The 18,513-nt window shown below is 42.8% G+C and overlaps 1 protein-coding gene across 2 annotated transcripts in view; it reads right to left on the bottom strand.

Annotated features, from left to right (window-relative positions):
- The window catches only part of CHN2 (chimerin 2), a 304,362-nt gene that overhangs the window by 92,837 nt on the left and 193,012 nt on the right, over nt 1-18,513 (bottom strand). For both annotated transcript variants that reach the window (XM_077120879.1, XM_077120885.1), the window contains exons 5-6: nt 17,703-17,816; nt 15,716-16,001 (exon numbers count right to left, since the gene is read on the bottom strand). In XM_077120879.1, the coding sequence (XP_076976994.1) occupies nt 15,716-16,001; nt 17,703-17,816 (400 nt within the window). The remainder of the gene's footprint in view (nt 1-15,715; nt 16,002-17,702; nt 17,817-18,513) is intronic.

The raw sequence follows: 18,513 nt of genomic DNA on the forward strand, positions 1-18,513 counted from the left end.
GCACTCTTATCTCATTCTTGATCTTAGAGGGAAAGCTTTCAGCCTCTCCCCTTTGAGTATGATGTTTGCTGTGGGTTTTTCATATATTTCCTTAGTCACATTGAGGAAGTTTCCTTCAATTCCTATCTTTTCAAGTGTTTCTATCCAGAAAGGATGCCAAATTTTGTCAAATGCCTTTTCAACATCAATTGAGGTGATCATGTGGTTTTTCCCATCTGATTTCTTAATATGTTGTATCATATTAATTGATTTTCTTGTGTTGAACCACCCTTGCAAGCTTGGGATAAACCCCACTTGGTTGGGGTATATAATTCTTTTAATATGTCATTGGATTTGACTTGCAAGTATTTTGTTGAAAATTTTTCCATCTCTACTCATTAGGGAGATTTGTCAATAATTTTCCTTTATTGTGGTATCTTTTTTTTTTTTTAAAGGAAAGACAGAGAGAAGGAAGGAAGGATAGAAGGAAGGAAGAGAGGAAGAAAGGGAAACATCTTTTAAACATTTTCTTGTTTTATTGTATTTTGTTTCTCCGTTTTCGTTACATGGGCTGGGGCCGGGAATCGAACCGAGGTCCTCCGGCGTAGCAGGCAAGCACTTTGCCCGCTGAGCCACCGCGGCCCGCCCCTATTGTGGTATCTTTATTAGTTTTTTTTATTAGAGTGATGTTAGCTTTATAGAATGAGTTAAGTAGTGTTTCCTTTTCTTCAATTTTTTTTTGTAAGAGTTTGAACAGGATTGATATTCTTGGAATAAATGATAAAATTCCACTGTGAAGTCATCTGGTCCCCGGCTTTTCTTTGTAGGGAAGTTTTTGCTGACTGGTTGAATTTCTTAATTTGTGATTGGTTTGTTGATGTCTCAATGAGTATTTGTTTTTTTAATTATTAATATCTTAGAATGAATGAATAAATGAATGAATCTTTTGGTGCAGTGTGGTAAAGTCAATGAGTTATGTCAAAGCGGAAGGAAGGCATACTCAACTTTTCTTGAGTAGGATTAGGGAAGATTTTACTGGGAATGAAATAAATACCTGTGCTTGGTCTTCAAAGATATGTAGGTGCTCCCTATGGCAGGGCAGGGGGCTGGGTGAAAGGAGGAGTGGATTCTGCAAAAAGTAGGATGAGCCTGTGTAAATGGCAAGAGGCATGAAACCAGCCTCCGTGCTCAGAAAACTTTGTTCAGATTTGCTGGCTGCTTGGACACACCTGAGAAGAGGAATCTGTAAGTCTCACACGGGTGTGCAAGGATTGGGGGTTGGAGGGCAGGTCATAAAAGACCCTGTATGCCACTTTAAGGACTTTACTCTCAGGTATCTGGGAGCCCCGGAAGAAACTTGAATCAAGATGCCAGGGCTTTGGTGTCCAGCTCACTTACTGGCTGGGAATAGTGACTAAATTACTTTAGCTACCTGAATTCTTCCCTCCTGGGACCATAGTGAGGGCTAATGAGATGACAAATTGAAAGCCCCTGCTACAGTTCCCGACATATGGCAGACACTTAGTGAATGACAGTGCTTCTTCTTTCATTGTGTCCCAGGTGAATTTTAGATTTAACTTACTAGCGGGAGGCAGAGGGTAGGGGAGTCAATGAATTAAAAACTTTCTGCATATCATTTTACAATTCCAGAGTTCAGTGGGTGCTCCAAAGCACCAGCGAGGGAGAACTGGGCCACACATTATTTCCTACCAATCATTAAGAAAACTAAAGTTTCAATTTCCTCTCATCCCAATTGATTCCACCATGATTGGAAGGAATAAGATGCATGCTTGCAGCTGAAGACATTCATTTCGTACCTGTTACCTTGGGATTTCGTAAAGGCACACAGAGCTTTAAAATACTGTCAGATCCTTTTAAAATTCAAATAGCTCAAGGCTAAAGTTGCACATAGGGATTTTCTTTTAGAAATCACAGTTAGGCATGTCTGTCTGTAATGAAACTTTTCTTCTTAAGGAATTCCCTTAGCCATACATGTTTGTTCATAAGAACAAATTAGTCAAGAGGAGAAGATGATTAAAAGCACACCACAGAGAGACCAAGGACTGATATCTGAAGAGTGAAATAATTCTCATTACGATGCTTTGTTGAGAAGCTTTAAAATTAGACACAAGGCAAACCTATTTACTTTGTCAGTGTGGTATAGTAGAAAGAGCAGCTAAAGGTAGACAAGCCACATTCTTGTTCCTAGGAGCTAGCTATATGCCTGGGAAAATCACTTGGCAGCTCCAGGACTCGGTACTCTTTTCTTCCTTTTTTTTACATGGGCAGGCACTGGGAATAAAACCTGGGTCTCCGGCATGGCAGGTGAGAACTCTGCCACTGAGCCACCGTGGCCAGCCCTAGGACTCAGTACTCTTGCTAGTAAAGAGGAGGAACTCTAAACTTACAAGATTGTAGGAGGCTAAAGGAAAAAATGTAGGATTATAATGGATCGAAAACTATGACATGCTTGATAAACATAAAGGTTATTGTTATTTTTAAAAACATCAGTTTCCTAAAATCATCTGAGACATAGAAATAATATAAGTCCTATATACCACGAATTATTTTACATGGAATTTATATATACAGTGGTAAGATCATATCTTTAAAATGTAACTGCACAGACATGTCATTGTGCGTCTTATTTTTGATTCTCAATTTGAGTATTGAAGGATCTGCTGCAAGTGACAGTGTTTTGACTTCTTACTTTTTTGAAACCACCAAATCATATGAGAACAATAAAAGTTGCATTTGTAAACTTTAGCTTATTCTTCTAAATGTTGAACTTTATTAGCTTCATAAGTGGACATGATGGACAAAGTGAAATATTAATTTTCTAGAAACTTCAAAGTGATTATGTGCAAAGACAGACAAAAGGAGTGGGGATATTTATAAATTATCATAATAAAACCCAGTCAGACATTTCATTATTGAGAAAAGAATAATGCAAGTTCTGCAACCTGCTCCAGGGGCAATGCAAAGAAACTAAAATATAGACTGGACAGTCTATTTTCCATTAATGCCAATGGAAATGACTTGAGAGACAAAGTCTTTCCTCTTCACCACAGTTCATCTGGGAAAAAAACCCCAAATCCTCACAGACTACACTTTGAATTCATAAGGACTACATGGGGTTTTTACTGTTGTTTAGCGTCAGTAAGTTTCTAACTTACATCTTCCGTTTCATTGATCACCTGGAGGAAAGTATATTTAACAGGGGGTTCTCTCTGCCCACGTGCAATGCTGCAGCTGGCCCACACTCCCTCCCATTTTCGTTAAAAAAGATGCCCTCCATGTAACAAGAGTAGATGTGAAGTGGCTTATCAGAGTTCACCAAGACTCTTCATGACATTGCCTTCATGTTATTTAAGTTCATAAAATTATTACAAGGTCTACAAATATCCTTCTTCTGAGCCAGGAGGCAAGGGACGGAGGAACACACTAAGAAGTGCTTTTGAGTTGTTTCCCTGGATCAACCTGGTAAAAATCCAGATACTACATTCCTACCCATTTCCGGAAGCATTAACTGTCCCCTTCACTGATTTAACATCACCATTTTACAGAAGGATCGTATGGATTATTTGACTGAAATTAAAAGGAACCTGAATTTGAATGTGACCTTTCTCAATGACAGCGACATGTATGGTGAGGAATGAATGCAGGATAAAAGAGGGGGCTGGGGAGCTGGCTGGGGTGGTATAAGTTACAGTTCTTCTGGTTATAAAGGCAGAATAGCCAACTTAAAATCAGCACAAACAGTACCCCACCACAAAGAAAGATGAGAATTCCTTGACTGACACATGTCTGAAATGTCCGGGAGAGCGGGGACTCCAGGCACAGATCTCTTACAGGCCTGGACCGTGGCCTCAGGACTTAGCTTCTCTCTCTCCATTTTCAGGTCCTTCTTTCTCAGGGCCCCATTCTCAGACTCTAGGTGGTGGTGGGGCGGCTGCAGAAGCCCAGGCCTGAATTCAGCAGGCAGGAAAAGGGCGAAAGGTCCCCTTCCCAGAATTCACAGTGAACATATACTGTGTGTCAGCGGTTCTAACTTGATAACATGTCCACGCTGATGCAATCACAGTGGTCGAGGAAACACACCTTTCCCCCATCAGCCTCAAACCACAGATCTATGCCTTCCCAGAATTCACAGTGAACACATACTGTGTGTCAGCGGTTCTAACCTGATAACATGTCCACGCTGATGCAATCACAGTGGTCGAGGAAACACACCTTTCCCCCCATCAGCCTCAAACCACACATCTATGTTTGGAATCAGGAGGGTGTATCTGACTCCACCAGGAGCAAATAAACTGAGAGTGGGAGTGGGGGAGGTCCAGGTGCACTTTCCAGAGGAGGGTAAATGAACTCCGGTTGGCAAAAGCGACAGCTGTTCACTATCCAGATGGCAATGAGAGGACCCCTGTGTCCTGGCTGAGTAGATACAAAGAACGATGGAAAGAGAAGAATGAGGGAAGAAAGAGGGTGACACCCTGGAGGAGGTCAAACAAAGGAAACAGTGGGAGTCACGAAAATTGAGTCATGTCCCATCAGTGTCTGAGTCGCTTTGTTACCTTGGGCCTGTTTCTCAAATGTACAGGGAGAGAGTAAGGGCAGTTCAGGGCTCTTTATTTGGAGTGTCCATCAGAATCACCTGGGAAGCTGTATTCAAATTATAAGGGCCCGGGATGAGTTCTGCTGCCAATCTGCAATTGAGAACCTTTGGGAAGAGCTTTGCCATCACAACCAGGGCAAACACCACGTGAGATGGGTCCAGGATAATGCTTACCCCACACCGCTGCACAGTCTCTGCAGGTGGACAACAGTTCTGGGTGGGACAATCATTTACCTCCTGCAGTCAACGGGGATAATAGTGGTACAGCCCCTCCCCGAAGGCGTGCAAATATAAACACCTCAAAAGAGTGCCCTTTCCAGCCTTCAAATGTCCACCTAGAGGAGTAGTTCTCAAAGTGAGTTCTATGGATCTTTGGGGGAACCCAAGACCCTTTCAGGGGGCCCATTATATAAAAAACTATTTTTATTAGTTGCCCTTTTCATTGGTTGACATTGCAACTAACCTTGAAGAAACTATCAGTTGTTAAGTTTGGGTCTGTATAAAAAAAATAATATCCACATTCGCCTGAAAAGGCTATTTAAAAAATCCTCTTTTTTCCCCCCCAATTACATATCTGAATTAGGCTGGATTTCCTTCATGTATTTCAACCAAACAACATATCACCACAAGGTGAATGCAGAAGCAGATGTGAAATTCCAGCTGTCTTCTATTAAACCAGACATTACAGAGATTTACAAAAATGTAAAATAATGCTGTTATTCTCATTATTTTTTTAATTTGGAAAAAAGGTTTTTTTAAATAAAAATGTGTTATTTGTACTATCACATTATTTATTACTATGATTTCTAGAGAAATAATACTATTTTAGAGGAATTATACTATTAATTTTAGAGGAATTAATATTTAAAATTTTTCTCAGTTTTATTTTCTCATACAGTAAAGGTCAGTAGACATAGTCCACATAAACAAAAACTCACTGGAGTCCCCAGTACTTTTAAAGAGTATAAAGGAGTCCTGAGACCAACAAGTTTGAGGCTCTCTGGACTAGATCACTGGGACTATTTTCTATTAAATCATCCCAGGCTTATGGAGCTGACATAGATAATTAGCACGAACTATAAAACTGACACCCTAACCATTGCATATCCTGATTTGTGCTATAAAACCTGAGGAAATAGGGACGATTCAATGGATTCATTGCTGAACATTTGTTCTTGCTCATTACTTCCACATCTGTCAGGTTTGGCCCTTTGAGAACGTTGCCAGTTTGCAACTCTCAGTTTAGCCATTAGATGGCACTACTTGTACAGAAAATACTATAGAAGCTACAGTATCTCTAGCTGATTCCTAGAGATTTTAGATGGGACAAATAAGGAGGGTTTGGTACATCTTAAAACAGCACACACTGAATTTATTATGGTACCTTTCTTTTTTGTGCTTGTATGGCTGTAACTTTGAAACCAGTGATAGTGAGAGATTGATAAAGATGCTTTCTGTTAGGAGACAGAATGGTCTCCTCTAATATTCCCTATGTTTTTTTTTTTTTTTTTTTTTTTGCATAGGAGGCACCGGGAATCGAACCCAGTCTCCTGCATGGCAGGTGAGAACTCTGCCACTGAGCCACTGTCGCACCACCCAAATTTTTTTGGTTTTTTTTTTTTTTTACTTAAATATTTTCTACAGCAGTGGTTCTCAACTTTGTCTGCACATCAGAGTGACCTAGAAGCTTCTAAAATTCAGACGTCAGGTCTTTCCCAAGCAATTACAACTGAGTCCCTGGGGATGAGGCCCAGGAATCACTATTTTTGAAAACTCCCCAGCAGATTGCAATGTGCAGATGATAGGTTGAGAATCATAGTCCTAGAAGCTGTGTCATTAAGAAACCACCCACTGCTGTTAAAAAACAGTTTGGGGGTTCCTTAAAAAGTTACACGTAGCATTTACCATATGATCCAGCTACTGCACTTCCAAGTATAAACCTCAAAGAACTGAAAGAAGGGATTCAAACATATATTTGTACTCTAGTGCTCATAGTGGTATCCACTATAGCCAAAAGGTGGAAGCAACCCAAGTGCCCCAAAACAGATAAAGGATAAACCAAATGTAAAAAGAAGTAGAGATGGTACATGCTACAACGTGGATGGTCCTGAAGATATCGTGTGAGGGAAATAAGCCAGACACAAAAGGACAGATATTGGATGAGTTTACTTATACAAAATTATCTAGAATATTCAACCCCACAGAGATAGAAAGTAAATTAGAGGTAGGAGGGGGCAGGGCAGAGGGAAAGCAGGGAAGTTAATGCTTACTGGGTGCCGAGCTTCTGTTTGGGATGATGGAAACACGGTAATGGATGGTGATAACAGTAGCACAATATTATCAATATAACTAATGCCACGGAATTGTATGTTTGAAAGTGGGTAAAATGAGAAATTTTATGTTGTATAAATCTTATAGCAATAAGGATAAAAATGGTTGAAATGGTGAATTTTTTGTCATGTCTGTCTATCTATCTATCTATCTATCTATCTATCTATCTATCTATCTATCTATCTATCTATCTATCTATCTATCTATCTATCTATCTATTTGGGGGCGGGGCAGTCAGGAAAAATAAAAGCCACCAAATGGTCCCGAGGAAAAGGCAATGACTTTTCCTTCTTCCTTCATTAAATTTTCTTAATTCTATTCCAGTGAATGGTTTCCAATCATTTAAACATCAGCCAGTACTGTGGGAAAAGGAGCCAGGAAGAAAGGATCAAAGCAAATCCCTGAACCAATGCAAGTAACATACTCAACAGAATTTACTATCTTAAAAATATTTTCATAGAGGACTTCATCGTATATGTAGAGGCAGAGAGAAACGCCAGAGTCTAAAAAAAGGACATGCCAGAGTCTTAGAAATGTAACAGGCATAAAGAAGAGTGGAACAGGTGTCCTTAAAAGAAAATGTTTCCCCAAATGTCTGATCATCTTTATTTCGCTGTCTGGCCTCTACTTTAACCCAGGCTCAAAACCCCTGGCTATGCTTTACAATCACTGGGGGAGCCTCCAAACATACAGGTGTCTGGACCTCACTGGTGGAGATTTTGATTCAATACATCAATTTGGGTACAACCTTAGTACTTTTTAAAAGCTCCCAGGATGATTCTAATGTGCAGCCAGTTTGAGAACCGCTGATCTAACCGAATCAGCTATTTTAAAAATTGCATGAGAAATCCCGCCCCATTAAGGGAATCTGTCTTAAAATAACACTTGGTAAAATCCAGTCTCATGAACAAATGTAATCTACGTTCAAACCCATCCTTACAGCTTTATGACTGTGAGTGCTGGGGCAGGAACATGGGCCATCAGAGTCATTACTGTACCTGCCACTTTTGCTAGCTAAGTTCCGCTCCTCTTCATTTATCCTTGACTCCCCAGGAAAGGCTGGAGTGTCAGTTACATATTATTTCCAGGTACCTCCTGCAGGGAAAATCTACAGGTTTTCCAGACTTTGTAATATAAGTGTATCGTCTGCAGTTCCTCTCTGTTTTCTACATTAACAATTCAGGCTCTTCCTTTGGCTCATGAATACTGTGTCTCTGCTTGGAGAAGGGCAATGAGCAACACTGATAATGGGTTTCAATCAACTGTCCTTGAAGTCACAAAGCCTCCTTCTCCTCCAGGGCCAAGAGTCCCTCTGTAATGGGGACGTGGGGCCCATCTGGGAAAAGGGCTTGCTCATCTTTCCCCGTTTCTCTGGAGCTGGTTAACTCTGCTCAGGCAAGTAGAAAAACACTAACACAAAGGGCAGTGGAGCCACAGTGCCCCAGGGTTGTGTCCCATTCTCCCCTTGTACCAGTTTCCTGTCTGCTACGCACCCTTACTCCCGATTCATTTTCCGCCCTGTTTTGTGTCTGGAGTGGACAGCAGGCTCCTTTGCTCTTTGGCTTCCAGATGAATTTGTCCAATGGGAGGGAAAGGCAGGAGATCCACGGGTGGGAGGAGAGAGAAGCCCAGTATTTCTTCCTGTTCTCTCCTCTTGGTGGTAATGCAGCATTCTGATCCCTGCTCCACGGTGGGAGCCCCCCTCCTATAGGAGACCACCCAAGGGGGAGATTCACCTCCTGTAGGAGACCCCCCCTATGGACAAACCCCTTCCTGTGCGAGACCCCTCCTGGGGGATCTCCCTCCTGTGAGAGCCCCCTTCCTCTGCAGCCCCCCTTCCTCTGGGAGACTCCCCTCCTGCAGGAGACTCCCCCGTCTTGTGCAAGACCTCGTTCTTCCGGGAGATAACCCTCTGTGTGAGCCCCCCTTCCTGTGAGAGCCCTCTGCTTTGGGAGAACTCCCCCCACCCTGTGTAAGAACGCCCTCCTGTGTGAACCCCTCTCCTGGGGGGAGTGCCTAATCCAGTGCTCATTTGGCTGCAGCAACCCTAGAGCCTTTTCCTTGCCATTCAGCCCTGCAGTGGTACTGCTTCCTTCTGCTGCAGCCCCTGGGAAGGATCCCTTCTTAAATTAAGTTCTCTTTAAAATCCAGGTTGAACGTGTCTTCTGCTTCCCACTGGGGCCCTGACTGCTGGGACACCTTCTAACCTAAGCTCTCTGAATTAATATTTTACTTTTCAGTTATTCACATTGGAATTATGTAGGTAAAACTTATATGCCTCAAAGATCCCAACTTAAAAAGAACCCCTAAGTACCAGGTTACTTTAAGGCATCTTGTTGTATATGAGCCTCCCTGTCATTCTACACATCTCCAAAACACCCTTTACACTAATGGGCAGGTGCTTCAGTATCCTGCTCCAGGAACCAAAGGGGTTGCACAAGACGATTCCCAAGGTTCCCTTCTCCAGGCTCGAGCTTCTTTCAACATTATGATGAGACCATGGGTAGATTTTAGCCCGGTGAGGAAGGAGCCTACCCAGAGAATGGGCAGGAGACACTTACACAGTGTCCTGGTGTATTTGAGAAATGCTGTTCTTTACAGTGAATGTGTGGCAGTCATTACACATTTTAAGTTATTAATCCATTCGTTACACAAGCGTTTACTGTACCAAATCCTCGATGTGCTCGGCTTCAGAGCTGGTAAGTAAACTGAGTTGTGACCTCAGCTTCAAACAGACCAGAGTCTGGGGAGGGGAAAGGCACCTAAGCCACAAGTTCCCAAACTTTGATGGGCATCAGAATCACTTGTTAAAACACAAATTTCGAGGCAAGACCGTCAGCGTTCTGACTCCGTAGGTCTGGGGTTCTGAGATTTGCCTTTCTACAAGCTCCCAGGTGCTGCTGCTTCTCGAGGATCAGGCCTTGAGACCCACTGATGCACCTTATCTAGGACACAGCTGCTAAACTAAGTAGAAGTTATGTACAAAATGCTGCGGGAGCTGTGAGATGGGAGCAATTCCATTCAGGCGGGTGGGGATCGGTGCATCTTGGCAGGTGTTACTAAGGAGAGGCCTTGGGGCTGGACTTCACAGGTGATCAGGAATCCACCAGTCACAGCAGGGAAGGCATTTCGGGCAGCGTCTGCAGTGTAAGGAGCATGGAGGGGTGTGAAAGCACATGGACTGTCTGAAAAATGGTCGTTGTGTGGTATGGCTGGCTGTGGACCCACCCCAGGCAGGAGAAGGAGGCCAGCAGCAGGAGATGCTGGGAAGGAGTGAGAGTAGCCTGTACTGGGTTTATTCCTGTTTCTTCTTGAATCCCCATCACAGCCTCTTGGCCCACGTTCTTCTCTAGACATCACTGTGGCCCCTGGCGTCTGCCAGCATGGCCTGACAGCACCTGTCCTCAGTGTGTCTTGCTGTCTTCCCGGGACTTCCCTGAACACCGCGGCCTGGGAGGCTCAAGGGCACCCACCTTGCTCTCAGCATGCATTGTCCGCAATGTATGCAAATGCATGCAATGATGCAAATGATACAATGATGCAAATGCATGCAAATGCATGCAATGATGCAATGATGCAAAGGACTTAGCAGCTTACAGGCAACCCTGGCCAATGGGGAGCAGGAGGTAGTGGATAAATCCAGTTACTCTCAGGATTGATTCTGCACGGGTCCTTCTCAGGCGACCAGCTCCATAAGGCATGCCTACCCTGGCTTCTCTCCTCCTCTCCCTCCTGCTCCCTGGGATGCCTTCCCAAAGGAAACCACCTGCACAGAGCCCGAATCTCAGGCTCTACTTTTCAGGGAACCCAGGCTCCTAGGCCACAAATGCCATGCTCGGGAGTTTGAAGTTTGTCCTGGAGACAAAGCACACCAAAACTTTTCCAGGATTAACAAAAGAAAAAAAAAAAACTCTGATAAAACTAAAAAGCACAAAGGGGGCACTAGTCATCAGGTACTATGGAGGAACTAAGCAGCCAGTCACAATGGACTCACTATAGAGTGAGGCTTCTGTTGGTGGCTATTCTAGGGCTGGTGGTAATGCCTTGGCAATGCCATTCCCTCCTGTTCAAGGACAGTGTAGGAAAATGTAGTAACTTTCCTAGGCAAAGCTATCTGTCCAGAGGCCAGTCCCTTCATATGGTGGGAACAGTGAAGTGAACAATGAAAGGATCATCCTCAATGTAAAGACTGGTAGCTGGAAAGGAAAATAATCACTCCAAAAAGAAAAGGAAAAAAAAGGAAGGGAGACTATTATTCTCTGGAATAGACATAGTTATAGGAGGACATCTGAGGAGGGTCAAAGCATTTCAATACGGAACAGAGAACTCTCCCTGGTCTCTTCCTCCTCTGACCCCTTGCCCCCACAACGGGTTCAATAAGGAAAGTAGAAACCAAAGGGGGCTCCATTGCTCAGAATAAGAAGAAAGTCTAAGGGGAGCAGAAAAGGAGTCTGTGGGTGGTCTCCTGATGTATATATACTTAGAAAGTGACTTCTGCTCTGTGCTATAATCACCTGCCATAGCCCCCAACATTTAGTCAAAGGCTGCTAAATGAGGACTTTTTATTAATTCCACACCATGGGGAAATAAAGAAAAAAAGGTGACATTAGCACCAGCGAAAAGACAAAACAGCCAGGTTCCAGGCCAGGTGACTCAAGGAGAGGGTGTGCTTCTTCCATCCCCAAGGAGCGCCAGAGATCTGTGGGGCAGACCACGGGGGCTGGGGGCGGTGGGCACAGCGGGGGCTCTAGTAAACATCCTGCCAGTACACAGAAGGAATGACACCAGAAGTCAGGGAACTCTGGGGACTTCTGTATTTCACTTAGACACAGTAAGTCAGCATGATGCTGGTGAAAGACCTACCCAAATGCAAGCGTGTCAGGCATGCTCCCTTTATTGAAACGGTGTGGCAGCTCACCACACCCGTGAGGGTTTGGAAATGCTGCGTGTGTATGGAGCTCTGAAAACGGCTCACTCAGCGCTTCTTTAACATGGAGGAATCTATGACGTATTGCATTCTTTTTTTCTTATCTAATATTTTGAATAGGATAAGGCATATTACATAGTTCAAAATTCAAAGAGTATAAAAATTAGCAGTGGGTGGGCCACGGTGGCTCCCTGGCAGAGTTCTGGCCTGCCATGCCGGAGACCCGGGTTCGATTCCCAGTGCCTGCCCATGCAAAACAAAGCAGCAGGGAAAAGTCTCCTCACATTTCTAACTCTAATACTCAGTTCACAACCAACGATCCTAGCTGGCTCTCGTATTTTTTGAGGGATATTTTATGATTTTACAAACAAAAACATGTACAAAATCCTTTTCTATCCTATTTTACACAAATTATACCATACTATACACATACTATTACAAATTATGTTTTTCACTTAATGATGCCGGGAGAACTTTCCGTATCTGCCCATATAATATATTCCATCTCTTTTCTATGTTTGCATGATATTCTTTTGCAAGGGAAATTCATTTAAGAAATCAGGACATTTAGGCTGTTTTCCAATTTTTGTTTTTATATAAAAATGAAATGAAAAAACCATTAAGATGTAATATATTCTTAAATGTGCTTTTATTACATCAAGAGTAGAGATGACTTCTTTCCAGTAAAACATGCATGCAAATGAATATGGTAAGCCAGAGTTATTTAATAACAATATGTTGTTGTGATATATATATATATTTATTATTTATTTCAGTAGGGTATAGTTTATAAAGAGGTTTGGTTATCATAGCTAGTAAAAGTGGTATGTTTTCGAAAACAGATCATGCAGATAATGACTGCTTTTTAGCAACCACTGGTTTAGAGAGTGAAAACCAGTGATGTTTACTTAAAGCAATAAGGAAGGCTATTTGCAAAATGCAGAATTAGCCCTGCCCCCTCAAGCAGGTTTTAAAGTTCTGAGCCTGGAGTTAGAAGTCTGGGCTTGATTCCTAACTGTGTCCTTGTGACCTTTTCAATAAAGTGGAAGGTGATGATTCCTGCCCTATCTGTACTGGCAAAGCTGCTATGATGATAAGTGGGAAATCACTGCACATCTGTGAAGTCCCTTTATAAACTAGAACCGTCTGTACCAATGTTAAATACTGTTGTGATTCTCGTTTTGCTTACATTGGCATTTTTGAAGGTCAGTATATAATCTGTGGAATAAATTCTGAAATACATTTCATAAAAGAAAATACACTGGGCATGGCCAATTTAATTAAACGTACTCATTGGTGGCCCTTATATATCATACTGTGTTTTAAAGCAATTAAATGAAGAATCAGAAAGGAAACAGATTGCTATTGGTTATGCTACCACCACTTAAAAAAAATAACTCTCCTCATCTCCCCACCTCATCTGCAGTTATTAAAATCAAGTTCACTCCTAACAACCCTGACAGGAGATAAATCTGGAAGCCACTCAAATCTGATGGTGTAGGTAACATCTTTTGGCCGATTCACAAACTGCCAATATTGTTTGATTCAAAAGCATCTGTAGTCTCTCTAGATTCATTTGGAAATGATCAACAAAACAAATGGGCGAACAAAATGTAAGTACTCTGGAAAATGAAATGCTTAGCTGTCTGGATTTGAGGAATATTAGGACACCTCCCCATTTCACTCATCAAAACCTCCAAGACACACCATTACCGAAGCAGACAGGTGCCCTGGGCCATACCGAGTCCGTCCATTCAAGCCTCCACTCCGGTCTCTTTTCTTTTCTCTGCCACCATGGCAACAGTCCACCCACCTGCCCTTAGGCGGAACAGGGCATCTAGAAAGACTGAGACTTTTAATAATTCCACTTGTCAATACAGGCCAGGGAGAAATGGATGGATTTGTACCAAGTTACCTAACAAACCTGGTAACAAATGGAGCGGACTCCAGCTAGCGAACAAACCCTGCATCCGGAGTGTCCCCCAGGAAAGCCAGACATCCCATCACCAGTGTCCGAGAAAACCTGCCCCACGACGCCTGTCCATCAGAACCCTTAATGAGGTTTGGACTTCTTCGCCAATATTTTACCTGTTCACCCTTTCCCAAAGACAAAACTGTACCGGGTGGCTCACTCAAAGTGATTATTAATCTGATTATTAATTTCCTCCAAAATTTAATTTTAGTAAATAAATACAACACTAGCTACCAGAAAGAACATGTTACACGAGTTTCTTTATAGGAATATTATCCAGAAATATCTGCTTCTATTTCTAAACTTCCCTCTGGAGGAGGATATGAGTCTAGAAAAATCAATTTCAAAACCCAGGATCTGAACTCTCATCGTAAACACAGAACAGATGCTCTTTCTACTTATCACTTTTCCTTGAAATGTTCTACCGCATAGCCTGTAGTTTGGAACAGATTGCCTTTTTGGTGGCAGTGCTCTCAGATTTGGAAATATAAATACTGTTTCAGAGATTTACTTTATAATTCATCTTCTGATTTGTCATGGCTGGGAAGGTCAGCTTCCAGATTTTCTAACCTAAATTACTTTTCAACAGATTCTGCAAACAGACTAAGGACTGGCGGTCACCTGGACCTGAACAAACTCTTCAAGCCCCCTCCCTCTCTTGTTAAAATGTAAACCGTCAGAAATCTCATAATGTCCCAAATCAATTATTTGAAAAAGAATAAGCAGGTGCTATGGAGATACTGGAGTTATAAAAAGAAAATGGTAATTTATTTTTTCATGGGCCAGCTGCTCAACTGATGTGATTCCGGGAAGCTTCTCCGAGGCCCTAAAGCTCAATTAGCAAATTGGTTAAGATCATCTTGCTCTGATGCTGAGAGGACCCCATGGCTGCCCTCCTCCACCCCCTTACTTCAGAGCTTTCCCAAGTGTCCCCATGGCCAACGCTGAATAATCTGGTCAATCGTAGGTTCCTTTAAGTTTCCACTAATGGTGGACAACAGGGTGGGGGGTGGGTTTCCGGTTTAATTAACAATTAGCAACCACCAGAAGGAGTGGTGCCCGCATATTTATATCTGTCCCAGTCCTCCCTGCTTTAGAGGCTGAGCTTAGTAGGGGCCGAATGGCATAGCTGGCTGTCACTTTCAGTGGAAAACAGACAGGACCAGGCAAAGCAGATGGTTCCTTAAGGGGCACATCCAAAAAAAGATCTGCTAGCAAATTCTGGAGGTGTCTTTAAAAAAAAAATGCAACTTACTGGAAAGGAAAATCGCTATATCCTACAACAACCCAGACATCTCCCAGAATCAACCACTTCGGAATTTTCTATTTTTGTGCAAGGCATCCTAAACTTCATCTGCAGGCTAAGGCAACCTGTCTTCCTAAGCCTCCTGGAGACAGCCATTGTTACCACTCATATTCCCTTACTTTTGGGTGAGTCTGTTTTCTAGGTAAGAACACCTTCAGAAGATATGCTGTGGCAATATGGAGGCTCACCAGTCCTAAAAGAAGAAAATACAAACGCCATCCCTTTGGTTTGTCGGATGGAACTACAGATGGAGAAAATAATACCTCAAATAGCAATTAACAGGTGACTATATTCATCATAAAATATTAATGGAGCTTTTTCCCTCCAAACTCCAAGTAAAATCTTGAAGATAATGAGTTTCTTGTGGACGTCCTGGCTCTGACTGTCCGAGTTTGGGCAAGTCATTCAACATATTTGGGTTTCAGTTTCCTCATCTATAAAATGAGATTTCTAAGGTCTCTATTAGCACCAAAATTCTAGACCTGTCCAGATGGGGTAGTTCTCCTCAAACATTTTGGCAAATCACATAGATAATTCATAACAGTTGTTCAGTGTGGATTAGAAATTGGAAGACCCACAGCTTACCTTTTCAACTGCTGCATGTTCTTCACTTGCAACGCTTGGTTTTCTTGACTCACTTTTAGACTTGCTCAGCCTTCTGGATACTTTCTCTCTGAGTAAGGTGGCATAACCAATGTGTTCGTAAATGGGGTTTGTTGTCATTTTTGAAATGTATTCGGAAGCTTTTGTTTCTATGTACAATGTGATCAAGCCATCTGTTACCAGATCGTGAATGGATTCGAACCTCTTCTCTCCAACAAAATGTTTCCCATCGTAGAAGAGCCTGTAGTTTAAGGTCTGGTTTCCAAACCTACCCATGACAGAATGAGAGATTACAACACTGTTAGAACTAATAACAGTCAATAACAATGAGAACAATAGCTAATGTTTGCTGAGCATGTACTGTATGCCAGGTACTAGGCCAGGCATTTCACGTGGTTTTATTTTTTTCATTTACTTATCATAGAGACCCTTTGAGCTGGTTATAATTACTATCCCTGTTTTAAGGCTGAGGAAACTGATATTTGAAGAGATGGGGATACCTGCTTGATGTTACACCAATGGAAAAAGAGGCAAAGGTAGGATTTGAGCCCAGGCAGTCCTAAGGGGTCATATGATTCTAGAAATCACTAAGGCCACTGGATCATTCTCATCCTCACTTATAAAATGAGAACAGTCAGAGAAGGGTAGTGACTGATTTACAAATATCTTACTTATAAACTTACTTAATAGGAACTAGCCACACCTCACAGCCCTTCTTCTATACTTGGCAATTGCCTCTGCGCGGGATGCCACCACCCCTTATGTCCCATATGATTGCATTTTTGACAGCCACCTGCAGAGCGCCTCACACCTCCATTCCAGCTGGTGTAGCCCTAAGGGACATACAGATTGCTGCCTAAAGCTCCCTGCTTGAGCCCACAGTGCCAGAGTCCCAGCAACCTGACCTATAGAGCCCTCCCTTAGGTGCTGCTTCTCCCCTCTTGGCCTTTGGTCCTGTATCTCACAATCACTGTGTGCCTCCCCCTGGGCCGGCCAGTTCCTACTGCTGGGGTACTGGGAACGTAGGAAAACCCTGAGCACTTGCATTCCTAGTTAGTACATTCCTAGAGCACTCGATAACTTTTGAAGTACTTTCTCATAATTATGTCATTTAAGAGAGGTTTGGACATTTCCAGTTGCAATTTGGAAAGCACCTCTCCATAGTCACATATCAAGATGGTGACCTGAAGACACCTTTGTGAGGGCCGGGGAAAGGTTTCCTTTCTGTGAGAAAAGACTTTCCCATTCCGAAGAGTTCACAAATGAACTTTTGGAAGACAACCCAATTCTTAAGTTGGATACCTTCCCCAAACCTTATGGGATTGCTGTGAGAATCAAATGAAATATAAAATTTGATCAAGGTTAGGAAAGTGCAGTAAATGCAACTGCCTGACTCGTGCTGTGATTCTCCACTGGTAAAGGCTCAGGAGAGCCCTGCTCTCACACCCTGTGGGCATGGGGTGTTGTGACTGCTATTTGGAGTTCTTTGGGTCACTGTGCCCTCTAAGGGAACCTCATGAACAAACTACACTATCCTTTCAGGCACACACATGGTGCATGAGGTAGATAACTACAGCAGGGCAGCTGGGAACTGAACCAGAGGTGTGTCTTCCCCAATTAGCTTTATATTCCATGGAGAAGCGGCTATAGGAACACCAACTTTTCAAATAATTCTTGAGTTTACTTTGTGTCCATAAACAGAGCCTGAGTGCCCACACATACAGATAACATCTGGGGCCGAGGAAATGTGTGTACAGCTTCTGATTTACTGCTGGTGCTTTGTGAACAAAGTGAAAATAACAATTGTCAAGTCACTTGCAAAAAGCAATTAAAATAGGGTGGGCCACGGTGGCTCAGCAGGCAGAGTTCTTGCCTGACATGTCAGAGACCCAGGTTCAATTTCCAGTGCCTGCCCATGTGGAAAAAAAAAAGAAAAAGCAATTAAAACAATGAACAAAATCAAGCTCACCTTAGAGCTAATGTGTAGCATCCTGGCTGGCGCTGGCTTTCTCTAAGGATGTATGCCCCCTCCACGCCTCCAAGAAGCTCATCTGCCTGCTCCCTGGAGATGATCCCGTGAAACCTATGGGGCAACAAGAGCTTGCTGCAATGAACAGATCTCATGCAAAGCATGGCCCACAAAGAGCTAGGACAAAAAGCACGGTGGGGCCACAGAATCTACAGCCCCAGCGGAATGGAGAGGGGCCCGATGACTGCACACCTTGAACATGGACATGGCCCCGCCTCTCAGCATGCACTCAAACAGGTAGTAAGACAAAAGGAAGGATGCCCAGTCCACCTGGCTTTCTGCGATTGTTTTACTCTCAAGCTGAAAATTAGCTGGAACTAAAAGCCAGGTATGACTCCCTTTTTAACCATGGGGAATATAACAAAAGGGCAATTGCCAATTTAGCCCTCACTCAAAGAGAACTATGTATTAACCTGATTGCAAATGAACACTTATTGATTATCAGCCCAACTTGCTGAAGGTGCAGGGTGTTTTTAGAGGTTCGTTGTCTGGAAAGAATTGTGAGCTGTTATCAACTTTCTTCCAATTCTTTAAATTTTAGGAGCAGCAGCTTAGGGAAATGTTTGGAAAATGCACCTGTTTTTCTTTTTGAAGATAAAGATTATTTTTTTTTCTATGACTCAAAAAGTACTACGTGTGCATGCAGACAACATGGTGTACCCTGGGGGTTGGAGGTGGGGGTTGGTCAGGGGCCGTTTTGCTCTGGAGGCAGATGTCAGAAGCCTAGAGAATGAAGCCAGGGAAGGAGAAG

This window comes from Tamandua tetradactyla, chromosome 1 (assembly GCF_023851605.1).
Source record: "Tamandua tetradactyla isolate mTamTet1 chromosome 1, mTamTet1.pri, whole genome shotgun sequence".
NCBI lineage: Eukaryota > Metazoa > Chordata > Mammalia > Pilosa > Myrmecophagidae > Tamandua > Tamandua tetradactyla.